This window comes from Eurosta solidaginis, chromosome 5, assembly GCF_040869045.1.
Source record: "Eurosta solidaginis isolate ZX-2024a chromosome 5, ASM4086904v1, whole genome shotgun sequence".
In the NCBI taxonomy this organism is placed as follows: domain Eukaryota; kingdom Metazoa; phylum Arthropoda; class Insecta; order Diptera; family Tephritidae; genus Eurosta; species Eurosta solidaginis.
This window is the reverse complement of record NC_090323.1, coordinates 223346630-223361727: the sequence shown is the minus strand read 5'-3', so window position 1 is coordinate 223361727 and position 15098 is coordinate 223346630. Positions and strand designations below refer to the sequence as shown.

Sequence of the window (15098 nt, the reverse complement as noted above, 5' to 3'; positions counted from 1 at the left end):
ATGAAAGGAAAGGAGAGGAAAGTAAAAGAAAGGAAAGGAAAAGAAAGGAAGGGAACAGGAACGAAAGGAAAGGCAAGGAAAGGAAAAGAAAGGAAGGGAAAGGGAAGGAGAGGAAAGGAAAGGAAAGGAAAGGAAAGGAAAGGAAATGAAGGAAAGAAAAGAAAGGAAAGGAAAGGAAAAGATAAAGATAAGGTTAAGGTTAAGGATAATGATAAGGATATGGATAAGGGGAAAGATAAGGATAAGGACAAGGATAAGGATAAGGATAAGGATAAGGATAAGGATAAGGATAAGGATAAGGAAAAGGATAAGGATAAGGATAAGGATGAAGATAAGGATATAGGGTAAGGATAAGGATAAGGAAAGGAAAGGAGGAAAAGTAAGGAAGGGAAAGGAAAGGATGAGGATAAGGATAAGGATAAGGATAACGGTAAGGATTAGGATAAAGATAAAGGTAAGGATAAGGATAATTATAAGGACAAGGACAAGGATAAGGATAAGGACAAGGTCAAGGATAAGGATGAGGATAAGGATAAGGACAAGGATAAGGATAAGGATTAGGATAAGGATAAGCACAGGGATAAGGATAAGGCCAAAAACAAGGATAAGGACAAGTGGAAAGAAGTGTGAGGAAAAAGAAAAGACTAGAAGGAACCGTAACTTTAGCCGGGCGTCGTTTTAACAATTTATCATCGAAGTGTTAAAAGCTTGTTGTCGATGAGTTATTAGTTTGCAACAGATTAATCATGGTCGTGTTTTGCATTTATTTTCGACGATGTATCAGTTTGTTATCAGTGTCCTTTCGAAAGGTAAAGGCGATGATTCATTCTCAAGGGGTTTTGGGTGTGGTATCGATGGGTAATGGGCTTGATATCCATTTCCTTATATCCGGATATCGAGTTTTTAGCAGAGTGTATCCAATATTTATCGACGGTCTTTTGGTTTTTCATCTCAACTTCTTATATTTTTTATCGAAGAATATTGGTTTCTTGTCAAACATTTATGGCGGAAATTTTTTTAAGTAATTGATTTGTTATCGTATTATCAACGATTTTTTAACGACGACTAATTTGCCAGCTATGAAAAAGATATCGATGTGGTATAAGAACGATGATAGATATGTAACACGTTGATAAAATTCGGATAGCAAACCAACAGGAAGCCAATGGCTCGCAGCGCAGTTCATATCTTCTTCATCCCTGTTGTGAACCTAACCTTTCCATGACGAATTCTGTTTTTTAGAAGGCGGGGAAGAGGGTGAAGAGCAATGGCCTAGAAAGTTCAGTGTGGTCATACGAAATAATTCATTACATTGTCGGTAGTGTAATTTGTTCCGGTGAGGAACGTGCCGTATATATATATGGAAAATACCATCCACAGATGTATCAATCCCTTTAACCTTCGAAGAGGTGGTGTCTTTAGCGCTACAACACCAACAGCAACATATCCTTAGAAAGTCGATTACTTGCAGATATCAGTTGTTACAGATACGAGGTCGGCATAGCTCTTCTCAAAAAGCCCAAAATTAGTTCTATCTGTACAGTGGCATCTATTGTGGTGAAACTTCAACCAACAGTTTTTATCTAAATTTCAAATTTGTTTATCACCAAACCATGTCATGTTAAAGAGAAAACTTTAGGTTTCGGCTCAGACTTTTAAACGTATAGGAAGCTGCCAGGCGATTACTGACGCCAACTGGAGCAGCAAGGAGATCAGATTTTGCGCCACCTGTATCTGTTTACTCAACAAAAGGCATCCAGCTCGCTCTGCTATCAAATAGTGATGCTCATAAAGTTTATTTCTGGGCGTAGTGTTTTCAATCATTCTCACGAAACCATCAAGTCAGCGAAGGCCTCTTTATATGATGCTCATACTGTCGTAAGCCCCATCATTTAAGCTCCTTGAATAAACACAAATCTTCGCAGGAACTTCTCTCCCGTACGCCCTACATCTCAGTTTAACTTCTCTCGACAACTTAAATGCTTCCGATATTTACATCAGAACAGGTTTGCTCCCCTTGTTCCAGTTAAAGTTTCTTCTTTACCGAGGTTATTTTTTTTTTTTTTGTCTATATAAAATGAGCATGACCATTTTTGTATGAACAATTACAATTAATAATTCTTATAATGTTGTTGCTATTTGGAATATTCATCACTTCTGCATATTAATTTTTATCAAATGCTGTCAAATATATTATTTATAATATTCAAGTCTATCTATGTCAACAGTTAATTTGACTTCTATCAACGCTCTCATGTTTTGCTCTAAGTACTTCCGCTTGTAATATTGAATTCGAGTACTTAGAATATATAAATTATTTGAAAGATATAATATTTCATTTTCAAAACTTGACAAAAGCTTGGACATTACAAATATCCATTTTCCAGGTCATTGCACTCGGTAAATTATATTAAATGTTAAGCTTAGTTAGTCTGCAGTCTCTCTCTACTATTAAGATCTACAGGCATTGATATAAATATACATTTACATATGTACATATATAATAATATCTTATATATTATGCATGACTTGTAAGCACTTAACAAGTATGACACAACTAAAAGCCACATGCACATAGCAGATGACACATAATAATAAAGTCAGATTTATATAGCATAAAATTACATACAACTGTGTGAACGTGTGTGTATTTACAAGTAGGTTTGTATAAACAAATTTAGGCAAATGCAAGCGCATATTCAATTTTGTATCTTATATTATGTTACATTTATACACAAAATCAAGTCAAGAAGTACGTATATGCTTTTGTGAAACCGAACTTTATATACCCAATGGTGAGCTCTAATTTAAGATTCCAACGAAATTTTAATCTTTTCTTTCAGCAGAGTAAGTTAGGTTATATTGAAAGGACGTGCGTGGAAATTTTCTACAATTCCACTCGGAGAAATTTTTGTCTATTGTTAGAGTGAATGCTGGGTGGCGGCATATTCGACCAACCAGATTACTTCTTAGTGGTAGGCAATGGACAATTTGCTTTCTCTAACGAACCTAAGTATGAGCGAACGAAAGATACACTTTCCCAACCTCTGCCAGTGCTGTCGGAGTCGTCTTGTTTGCGGTCCTCCTCATCCTGTCAGCTTCTGTTGTTGCTGTTGTTGTGGCGATATATGCACTCCCTAAAGGTTTTGGGGATTTTTGTCAATGTTGGTGGTTCTTTGCCGGATATAGAACAGGTACCATTAAGGTACATTAAGTGAACAGATTTTCGTGAGTACTTGCCATTGTTGGCCTAAACTCACGGCGCATTCAAGCATACATGTCCAGCCCAAGATTCGCTACCTTACTCTCTATCGATGGTGTTAGTGGACACCCCATCACCTTGGTGACTTTGGAGGCCTATCTATAATCTCTTCCATTCTAAGGGTCATGGAACCCGGTTACAATGTAACTCCACATTCGAGCTGACCAACTCTTACCGCATTCGGATATCAACCAAAGCCACCACGATGCTTCCAAAAGGGGCCAACCGCAGAGCAGAAACGGAGCTAGCTCCGCGTGCTATCTGATCCTCGTGGTACCACTTTAAAGTCTTGGTGTGACTTTCGCAGTCGAACCTACAACCGGTTGAGTATCCACCTACTCCGGAAGGCGCCTGGATACATTTAAGCTTCTAGATCATCTTGCCACCACCCGATAATTCCATGAGGTAGAGCCTAGCCTGCTAAAGAAACGGGATTCAACTCGTATATATGAGGTTGAAAATGCGGTTAGATAAGGCATTAATTGCGCTGGCAACCGCTTTAAAGCCTAGCGCTTCACAAAATAGTGCTTCTTATAACGGGCATATTTTCCGCTCCAACGTCAGAGCATTGAAGTAGTAGGGCAATGGCATGTGATGATACCGGTAAGTAATCTCACTGCAAATTTGTTTAGCTTGAAAAGGAAGCTAGTTACTTTTCTATCAAAACATTTCCATAACAACCTTGAGAGCTCGCAAATCATCCGATGTGAACGATCGCAGCAAATCCGTTACATTTATTTCACATTTTTGGATTTTCCTCAAGATATACCCAATCGATAGTCGTACGGACTTCTACGCCTAGCTTATGTCCATTTCGGAACCTTTACTGGCCATCTCATCAGCAAATTTATTTATTCCAATATCACAGCATCCTGTGACCCAGCAGAGGTGTCTTATGGATGCCAGCGAGGGTCGACACCTCCGCACGCCATCTGATTGAATCACTTTGGATTCTAATGTCTTGAACCGTCTGGAATGTACCGCATGAATCTGGAAGTCGGCACGATTTATTATATTCAGATGCTTTGAGTGTATTCTAGCAAAATTTTCTTTTTCTATTATTGAGTCGTATGTGTCCAGACATTGCTCCCATTCCTCCCTTCAAGGATGTATTATATTATGCACATTGAAGTTATAAACAAATGTTAGATCGGTTTAAAGTTCCCGGTTAAAAAGTTCCCGTCTAGGCCATGTCATGCGAATAAAATATGGTGCTCCGGCTAAGAAAGTATTTTTATTGGGACCCGTCTCTGGAAGCAGTAAAAAAAGCAGCTTCCACTACAGTAGAACGATCAGGTTTAAAACGACTTAAATTCCCTTTATATGAGCAACCAGCGCCAGTTTAACCAACGAGGAAGCGACATGTTGAACGGCCATAAACTTTCAAGCGCCAATCAAGTAAGTAGTAGCAGATTGGAAGATGTCCAGCTTAATACCCAAAGTTAAAAAAATTGTTGAAAACGATGATCCAATAACAAAATACTGTGGCTGAAAAACAATTTTCTGCGATTTGAATAACTTCGTATAAGGTTATGTCAATTCTCATTGTTTCATGCTAGCTATTACAAGCTACTGGGCATTATATCACAGCTGGGTATAATGACAGTCTCAACAAGAATATTATTATACTCAGCTGAGCAGAGCTCACAGAGTATATTAGTTTTGTTCGCATAACGGTACCATGTAACGGCATAAACTAATCGAGATAGATATAGGCTTCTATCCCTAGTGAGATAACGTACGTCTGTGAGACGTACGTCGTTTTAATTTTGCTCTCAGTCTCCCACAATCGTAAAGAGAGAACATTCTCATTCTCAGTTTTCTCAGCTACCATTACCAGCTTGTCAATGGGGGTGTTTTTCAGTAGTAACTTTTTTGTTTGCCGAAATATGTACGATTGTTTTTTAAAAATACGTCTAACAGACGTATCGTTATCTTTTACGTGACTACAAATTTTATATGTAATTTTTGCCTAAAATGGTAATTTTAGCTAATATTTTTTTAAGTATAATTTAAAACAGTTAAATCATTCAATTGAAGAACAAAACAATGTATTTTATTTTAATTTTTGCTTTACCTGAAGTCTTTCGAAAAAGAATGATTTTTGTAAGGACAAGTCCAAGATAAGTCAAACTTAATGTTTAATACATTAAAAAACAATATTTTTCTTTAAAAAACATTTAAAACAAGTGAATATATATCAAATAATTGATTAAAAAAAACGTAAGTTTTTTTTTATATCTTTAGGGTCCTTAAACTTGAACACGTCTCTCAGACGTACGTTATCTTTCTGGGGTAAAAAAATAACGTTATCTTTCTAGGGCTATATATCAAAATGATCTGGGCGAAAAAAGAAATTCATTTAGCCATGTCCGTCCGTCCGCCCGTAAACACGATAACTTGAGTATATTTTGAGGTATCTTAATGAAATTTGGTACGTAAGTTCTTGGGAACTCATCTCAGATCACTATTTAAAATGAAAGTAATCGGAATATAATAACGCCCACTTTTTCGATATCGAAAACTTCGAAAAACCGAAAAAGTGCGATAATTCATAACCACAGACGGATAAAGCGATGAAACTTTCTAGATGGGTTGACCTTATGATGCGTAATAGAAAATTAGTAAAATGTTGGACAATGGGCGTGGCACCGCCCACTTTTAAAAGAAGGCAATTTAAAAGTTTTGCCAGCTGTAATTTGGCAGTCGTTGAAGTTATCATGATGAAATTTGGCAAGAATGTCACGCCTGTTACTATATGTATGCTGAATAAAAATTAGCAATGTTGGACAATGGGCGTGGCACCGCCCACTTTAAAAAAAAAATTTTTTAAGTAAAATTTTAACAAAAAATTTATTATCTACCGTATAATTATATCAACATTCAACTCCAGTAATGATATTGTGCAACAAAATTAAAAAAATGCATTTAATTTGTCTAGAATACTTTTAATGCCATAAGACGAACAAAAATTTAACAATCCTTGTGAAATTTGGTAAGGGCATATCTTCTATGAAGGAAACTGTTTTCCGTGAAAATGGGCGAAATTGGTTTGAAGCCACACCCAGATTTTATACACATTCGACCGTCTGTCCTTCCTTTACTAAACTTAGTTCAAAAAATGCCATAATTCTATACCAAATACGAAAAAAGGGATGAAACATGGTGATTGGATTAGTGTTTTGATGCAAAATATAACTTTGGAAAAAAACTTTGTAAAATGGGTGTGACACCTACCATATTAAATAGAAGAAAATGAAAAAGTTCTGCAGGGCGAAATCAAAAGCCCTTGGAATCTTGGCAGGAATACTGTGCGTGGTATTACCTATATAAATAAATTAGCGGTACCCGAAGATGTTCTGGGTCACCCTGGTCCAAATTTTGGTCGATATCTCGAAAACGCCTTCATATATACAACTAATGGCCATTCCCTTTTAAAACCCTTATTAATACCTTTAATTTGATACCCATATCGTGCAAACATATTATGGAGTCACCCCTGGTCCACCTTTATGGCGATATCTCGAAAAGGCATCCCATTATAGAACTAAGGCCCACTCCCTTTTATAATACTCTTTGATACCCATATCATACAAACATATTCCAGGGTTACCCTAGGTTCATTTTCCTACATGGTGATTTTCCCTTATATGACAAATGATGTAGGAAAACCGTTCCAAAAAACGTCACTCTTGGTCTACAATTTGGTCGATATTTCCCAAGCGTATGTGATATGGAATACAAACCACTTATAAACCATCTACGAAACCCTTCGAAACCGACGCAGCTAAGCTCTCAGCTGAGTATGTAATGTTCCGTTACACCCGAACTTACCCTGCCTTACTTGTTTTACATATCTATGTACATTTTATTTAATGTATTTATGTATGCAAATAATGATGTGGAACGTTATATACCGGACAGTCTTCGCCACAAAGTGGTCGCCTAATGACAAAATGCCACGAACGATGATAGGAAGTAAGAGCGGAAGCAACAGAAATAAAATTTTTGCAAAGTTTGTTTACTGACATTTTAACATGGCAACGCATGGTTGGTTGTTCATACGCCATGGTGTCCACAGCGAAGTTACTCAGAACAATTGACATGCACACAAACATACACCATCTTTATGCATAGAGTAAGTTTCATCAACGTCGCAGAGGTAAGTTTAAAATGTCTACGTGTTGATAATATTTACAGTTTAAACTTATAAAATAATGAATTTTATTTAATATTTATTTTTACTAATTGAATAGTTTGAAACTTTAAAGCAAATTGTGTTTATTTCTGTTGCTGAGTTGCATTTCTCTTTAACTGTCGTGGCTAAAAGTATAGCAAATACATGTGTCAAAAATATTAAGTGCTGAGCGCAAACTGTCCGCACTCACTTTTGTTATTCTCTGTTTGATTTCTTTTTTTTTTGCAAACTTGTGTTCTAGATCCTTTTGTTTCAGTTGCTCTTTTCGTTTTTGGTTTGGCTAGTTTCATAAATGTTGGTTATAGCTTTGGTTCTGTTTTTGCTTTCTCGTTTGTGGCTTATGCATCACGTGCCTTGTAGGCGTCTGCATATCTGAAAACACAATGTGCTGACTTATTCCAAAATCGCCAACAGTTTTCATTTTCATTTTCTTTCACAAAGAGATATATGTATGTGCACATCTTGTCAAAATAAAGTATCTTAGTACGTATTTAATACAATAATTCAATGGCTTGTTGCATTTTAAAGCTCAGCCATGTGGAATGACGGTTTTCATAACAACTGGAGGGAATATATAAAGGTACTTGGAAATCTGCCGAAATGTGGTGAAAAATATTTAAAATACAACTACAAATCAAAAACGAATCACGCGATTGTAATATCTTTTATGAGCAAGTAAACTTTGAAGTACTTAATTTCGTTCTGTATAAAGAAAAATTGTTAAATAGTTTGTGTGTTTGTTCGCTGTGAACCAAACTTTCTCTTTAGATAGAATACTTTAGGTTTACTGGACTCTGTTTTTTGGCGTCAAATACTTATAAACAGGCAAGGTCTCGGCAGCAACAGCAGATATGGGAAGTGCGAGCTGCAGGAAGCACCAACTGCGCACTTTCTCTGTTCGTGTCCTGCACTCGTCAGGTCAAAGCTCCATCTATTAGGGGCGGCAGAGTTGCCAGATTTCGAGGTAGCAACTAAGCAAGGTACCGGAAAACTTTAAGTATTTGCTAAGAGGACGGAGTTGTTCTATAGCATAATTCCCGGCTCTTGATTAAGGTTTTTCCCGTTTGTCGTCAAACAAATTCTGGCTACGCTATGGACACGTTGACTGTTTCAATCTTACCAAACGGTAGTTCTGCATGATATTATTGGGACTTGAAAATTTTCTTTAAAAATACTAAAAAACAAAATAAGAAAACGTTTCCCCAACTGCGTCCTTACATGATTACATAGATCCCAATTAAAAGCCGTCTGTTGTTTTTAAGTAAAACAATTACATATTATCGTTGGAAATAACCTTCTTCAATTTCAAAAAAAAACTAGTTGACAATTAATTTAGCTCGGCTAGACGCTAGGTGCAAAAACACAAGTAAACTAGACTTCTAAAGGCTGCAATCGTAATAAATGGTCAACGGTTTCAAAACTCAACTCTTACACGTGCTCTCTGAGAGCACAAGTAAACTCAACGGAACGCAGGAGCAGTGGTAGCATATCTCAATAGCAGCTCGTACAGCCGGTGAGGAAACAAAAATAGTTACGGGTGACTACGGAAAAAAACTGGTGCGATGAAGAATCCTCGTTGGTTTCAACCGAAAGGAAAGCCGCTGCCCACAGGGCTTCATTAAAACAAACGTAATAAGAAGAACGTCTGATCGCTACCACGAGTTGAAATTTAAGGCGAACGCCTTTACAGGATGAAAAAAGCAGAAGCAAAAGATGCGACTGCGATATGCTTGAGCTGCTAGCCACCAGAAATAACGCCTGTAAAGAAATACGGCAAACGGATGATGAACTCCAATCCGCAATCGATGGCAGTGTAATGTATGTCCCCCCACCTAGTTATTATTAACTCAGAATAGCAATTATCAGATTTAAAAATAAGAACGGCGCTAATGGACCACCTTCGAGGCTATTCAAATACGGTGGCGAGGAGCTCGTAAAGCACATGCATGAGCTTCTTTGCAAAATATTGTCGAAAGAACTGGAAAAACCGCGGTCCTAAATCGCACTAGCGCAGGACATAGAGTATATAAGGCGGCTCTGGAGGTGTTTATGGATGAATCGGCAACACAAGCACTAAGCTGCTATCGCGGCGACGCCATTTTGAGAAGAAGAGAGTACTTTTACCGCCAGTCTAAGCAGAGCATGATGAGGGCTCCCATTCAACTGGAGGGACCAGGTTGAAAACGATTTAAGTTATCTTGCTGTGGCCAAGTGGCGCCATTTAACACAGCGAAGAAGCAACTGGCATGCCTTGTTGGACGGTCATTATCATTGAAACGGTTAAGCTCCAACTGAGTAAGTAAGTTGCAGTGTAGCCAGTTTCTGTGGGAACTCTGAGACATTTTGTAGTTGACCAGAAAATAATTACTTTTAGGATTTACGTTAAACCTGAAATTGCAGGACAAGCAAATTTCTGTTTTTTTTTTGCAAAGCAAAGTCGTGCGATAAACTTCTTACGAGCATGATGCTGCGTTTCCCTTCCAGTTTTTGTTAATTTTTCCAAAAAAATTCCCGAACAAGCAATTTTTGCTGACTCCGCACTGCAGCTGCAAAGTAGGTAAATTATCATTGAGAAGTCTTTCATGGCAAAAAACTCACATATAGTGTCTGCTAAACCACTCTCGAGGAACGAACATTCACTTTAGAGAAAAGTATTTCCAATTGATAAAGCTTTTATCGCAATTTTTTACGTTGATTAGCCAGGGAACCCTGGACATTTTATGTGGTGGGCGGTGAACTCTACTACGACACCATGGGTTTTTAAACGGTTTTATTTAGCTTCACTTGAAAGGCCGGGCGTCCGTTGTGAACGAATTTTGTTATTAAAATTTAAGTAACTCCCCGATAAGCTACAATATTGAAACTTAGAATATAGTTCAGCACCCGATGACAATGCAATAATGAGAAAAAAATCCGATAGTTGCCGCAAGGATCGAGATATTCAAAAACTCGTATTTTTGGCCCGATTAGACTCATATTTGAACAAATATTACATACAGTCCGGTAGAGGTGACGTCAAAATACTTTGGAGTTCGAGGGGGGACAAGCATACGTGGCGCCGAGTCGAGTAAAGTCTTTGGAAGGATTATGTATTGAGGACTTGGATTGTAACAAATTGTCAGGAAAGAGTCATTGTAATAATGAGTCACTAAATAAAATGAAAAATAAGAGGCAATTAAATAAAGACTAAAAACTTGAAAATTAAATGATTAAAAAAAATGTTTAAGTAAAACGGTTTTATTGAACTTATATTATTTTTATTTATAAAATAATAAAATCTAGGAAATAATTAGGTAGGTCCCAGGTCTAGTCATCACATTCCTCATCATCTAGGGCGTTGATCAGAAAATTAAATTAAAGCGTTGGACGCATCAAATTTCTATCGATAGTCATAAGTAAGACCAACTGAACCTTAACCAGGTTATGCTTCGCCTCCCATTTGTAGAAATTTCACGCACCCGACCCTTTTATTTAATGGTCTGATCAACGCCGTAGATGACGAGGAATGTGATGACTAGACCTGGGACCTACCTAATTATTTCCTAGATTTTATTATTTTATAAATAAAAATAATATAAGTTCAATAAAACCGTTTTACTTAAACATTTTTTTATACTCAGCTGAGCAGAGTTCACAGAGTATATTAATTTTGTTCGCATAACGGTAATCCGTAACGGCATAAACTAATCGAGATAGATATAGGCTTCTATATATCAAAATGATCTGGGCGAAAAAAGAAATTCATTTAGCCATGTCCGTCCGTACGTCCGTCCGTCCGTAAACACGATAAATTGAGTAAATTTTGGGGTATCTTGATGAAATTTGGTGCGTAGGTTCCTGGGCACTCATCTCAGACCGCTATTTAAAATGAACGAAATCGGACCATAACCACGCCCACTTTTTCGATATCGATAATTTCGAAAAACAGAAAAAGTGCGATAATTCATTACCAAATACGGCTAAAATAATGAAACTTGGTAGGTGGGTTGAACTTATGAAGCAGAATAGAAAGTTGGTAAAATTTTGGACAATGGGCGTGGCACCGCTCACTTTTAAAAGAAAGTAATTTCAAAGTTTTGCAAAATGTAATTTGGCAGTCGTTCAAGATATCATGATGAAATTTGGCACGAAAGTTACTCCTATTACTATATATGTTCTAAATAAAAATTAGCAAAATCGGATTACGAACACGCCCACTTTTAAACAAAATTTTTTTTAAAAGTCAAATTTTAACAAAATGTTGAATAACTTTACAGTATATAAGTAAATCATGACAACATTCAACTCTAGTAATGATATGGTGCAACAAAATACAAAAATAGATTGTATGCCGATAACTGTTTTCTGTGAAAATGGGCGAAATGGGTTGAAACCACGCCCAGTTTTTATACACAGTCGACCGTCTGTCCTTTCGCTCGGCCGTTAACACGATACCTTGAGCACAAAACTATATATCTTTACTAAACTTAGTTCACGTGCTTATTTGAACTCACTTTATCTTGGTATAAAAAATGGCCGAAATCCGACTATGACCACGCCCACTTTTTCGATATCGAAAATTACGAAAAATTAAAAAAATGCCATAATTCTATACCAAATATGAAAAAAGGGATGAAACATGGTAATTGGATTGGTTTATTGACGCAAAACATAACTTTGGAAAAAACTTTGTAAAATGGGGGTCACACCTACCATATTAAGTAGAAGAAAATGAAAAAGTTCTGCAGGGCGAAATCAAAAGCCCTTGGAATCTTGGGAGGAACAGTATCGTGGTATTATATATAAAAATAAATTAGCGATACCCGGCAGATGAAGTTCTGGGTCACCCTGGTCCACATTTTGGTCGATATCTCGAAAACTCCTTCGCATATAAAACTAAGGGCCACTCCCTTTTAAAACCCTCATTAGTACCTATAATTTGATACCCATATCGTACAAACAAGTCATAGAGTCACACCTGGTCTACTTTTATGTCGATATCTCGAAAAGGCGGCAACCTATAGAAGTAGGGCCAACTACTTTTTAAAATACTTATTAACACCTTTCGTTTGATACCCATATCGCACAAACAGATTCCAGAGTCACCCCTGGCCCCACTGCCTTTTAAATACTCATTAACACCTGTAATTTGATACCCATATCATACAAACACATTCTAGAGCCACACCTGGTCCACCTTTATGGCAATATCCGAAATGGCACATTCCAGGATTACCCTAGGTTCATTTTCCTACATGGTCATTTTCCCTTATTTTGTCTCCAAAGCTCTCAGCTGAGTATCTTATGTTCGGTTACACCCGAACTTAGCCTCCCTTACTTGTTTGATTTTTTTTTATGTTCTCTCCTTTAGGATATATAAATAACATTCAATTTGTTATTCGCTCTCAATATAAATTTACCAAATATACTGTCACTTGTTTATAAATTTAGCATTGAATTTGATGCTTCTCTATTAAATCATTGCTAATGTTCGTCTTTCTTCTTAAAAATGAATGGCATGCATTTACACATTTATCGCTGGCATAGTGATATTTTATTTTTATCGCAGTTATTGTTTTACTTACCATTATCATCATAAATTATACGAAATGAGTCCGAATGTAAATGACCGAAAAATTGACCTTGAATTATTGATGAGTATTTGCGTACTAACTCGAGATAGCGTTTGTTGTTAGTTTCTGTGAACGTGGTGTGGCCATTCTGCTGCAAGCCAATATGACGTTCATCAGAGCCGGGCGGTATATGACCCACAATATATACCTGGAAAATTTAAAACAAAAAAATTTTAATGAATGCATGTATGTGTATGTTTCTTCATTATTTTTAAACAAAATTATTATCATTTCAATTCTGTGCAATAAATCATATTTTTTTCCCAGATCGCTTAAACTGCTGAGCTCACTATAACATTTTTAGGCTCCACATATTGCTAAGCAACCACTTAATACTTTTTGGCCATGTATACGTTGCTAAAATCAAAACATATGCCTAAAACGTCAAGTTTCTTTCACAAACAAAGTTTATCCTTTATCGACTGCTTGATCCTAAAAAATTGTATCTTTATTTGGCAGTGGAATGTCTCACATATATGTACATATATCTTAGCGTATAGTACACTTAAGCATGTATGCACCAATAGACTGTGGTTGCTTTTCAAGTCAAACTTTGGTAGGCTTAACTTCTCTTCCACTTGAATAAACTTAGATACTACACTTACGAAGAAATAACTTATGTAAATTGAACTAAAAGTTTGTTTACAAAAACACAAATGCAAAAGCTAGCAATATCGTTATACCAATAACGAAGATTAAAGGTAAACAAATGTGACTCTGCACCAGGCACATTTTCATAGTGGTTAAAATTTTATAAAAATGACTTATGTTAATGTACTATGGTTCAAATTTGACCCGCATTGGAGCGTAGTGAAGTGTGTTGGTAACTCCCAGTAAGCGGCTTTAGTTGAGCTACCATGCCTAATCCCTAGCTTTGTGTTTTTGTTCTTGTAATCTTAGCAAGGTAAGAACCACATGTGCGAGATTTGGTCATCAACTCGTTTAGTGTACTGGAGCAGTAAAGTAAGAGAAAAAGATTCATTGGGGCAACATAAATATAAACATTATTATAACCCTTTATTATAACCGATGGCGGCCGCTGTGATGTAACTAGCGGTAGCATGCTCTACGTACCAAAGCAGAGTTAAGCAACGTTTAAGATGTATAAACAAGTTTTTACATCTAGAAAAATATTTGCTTGTGAAGTCGCCTCCGGTAAATTCTTTCGGAAACACTCCAAATTTATTTCTGCATTGAAAAGCGTCTATATAAATAAATAAATAAATAAATCATCATAGCATACTGCAAATTTATTTATTTACTAGATTACCCGGTAGACTTTCCGAAATCTGATTGTCTTAGATTAAAACTAAACCGCGCTTCAGCTAGTTTTCAAACTCTCCCTTTCTATTTCTCCTCACCACAATTCTTCTCTTTCTACACTCTCCAATTCACACCCTAATCCTTTATTTTCTTTTCTCTTTTCCATCTTGTGGTACTTAGTATAACTCCCTTCTTCCCGCTTTCTCTTTTTCTTAACTACCGGGCCTTATAAAAACACTCAATAACCCTTCCTAATTAATACCCATATATTGGATTCCTCGATTCACATATGTAACTAAAGCTTACAAACCATCTGCTGAACTATAAAAAAAACAACGCAGATATAGTTTTTAAAACTGCTTTATCCGATCTTGGGTTATAAAGTTACCAAATGATTTTGTATTCGTCTTTATACATATAAGATTAGCCTATTCGAAAGGCTACCTAAATAATTAGTTTCGCTCATATACCACTCTAAATTAAATTTTATGAAATAGCTTGGTCAGTGGTACATACTATACATGTGTATGCGGATGGTTCCAAATTAATGAAAGGAGTCGGGTCTGCTGTTTACTTTGACGATACAGAAATAAGTAGATCCTACAGGTTTCCAGACTACTGCAGCGAGGCAGAAGTTATAGCTGCAGAAATTCTGGAGGAAGAATGCTTAAGCTGCAGTCGTTTCAATATATATATTGATAGTTAGGCGGCGTTTAAGGCAATAACCTCACACAGTACTTCAACAAGTGTTCTGGAACACAAA

The 15098-nt window shown here is 36.6% G+C and overlaps 1 protein-coding gene across 5 annotated transcripts in view; it reads right to left on the bottom strand.

Annotated features, from left to right (window-relative positions):
* LOC137252581 (uncharacterized) overlaps positions 1 to 15098 on the bottom strand; it is a 687899-nt gene that overhangs the window by 41239 nt on the left and 631562 nt on the right. For all 5 annotated transcript variants that reach the window (XM_067788530.1, XM_067788528.1, XM_067788532.1 and 2 more), the window contains one exon: positions 13025 to 13220. In XM_067788530.1, coding sequence (XP_067644631.1) covers positions 13025 to 13220 — 196 coding nt within the window. The remainder of the gene's footprint in view (positions 1 to 13024; positions 13221 to 15098) is intronic.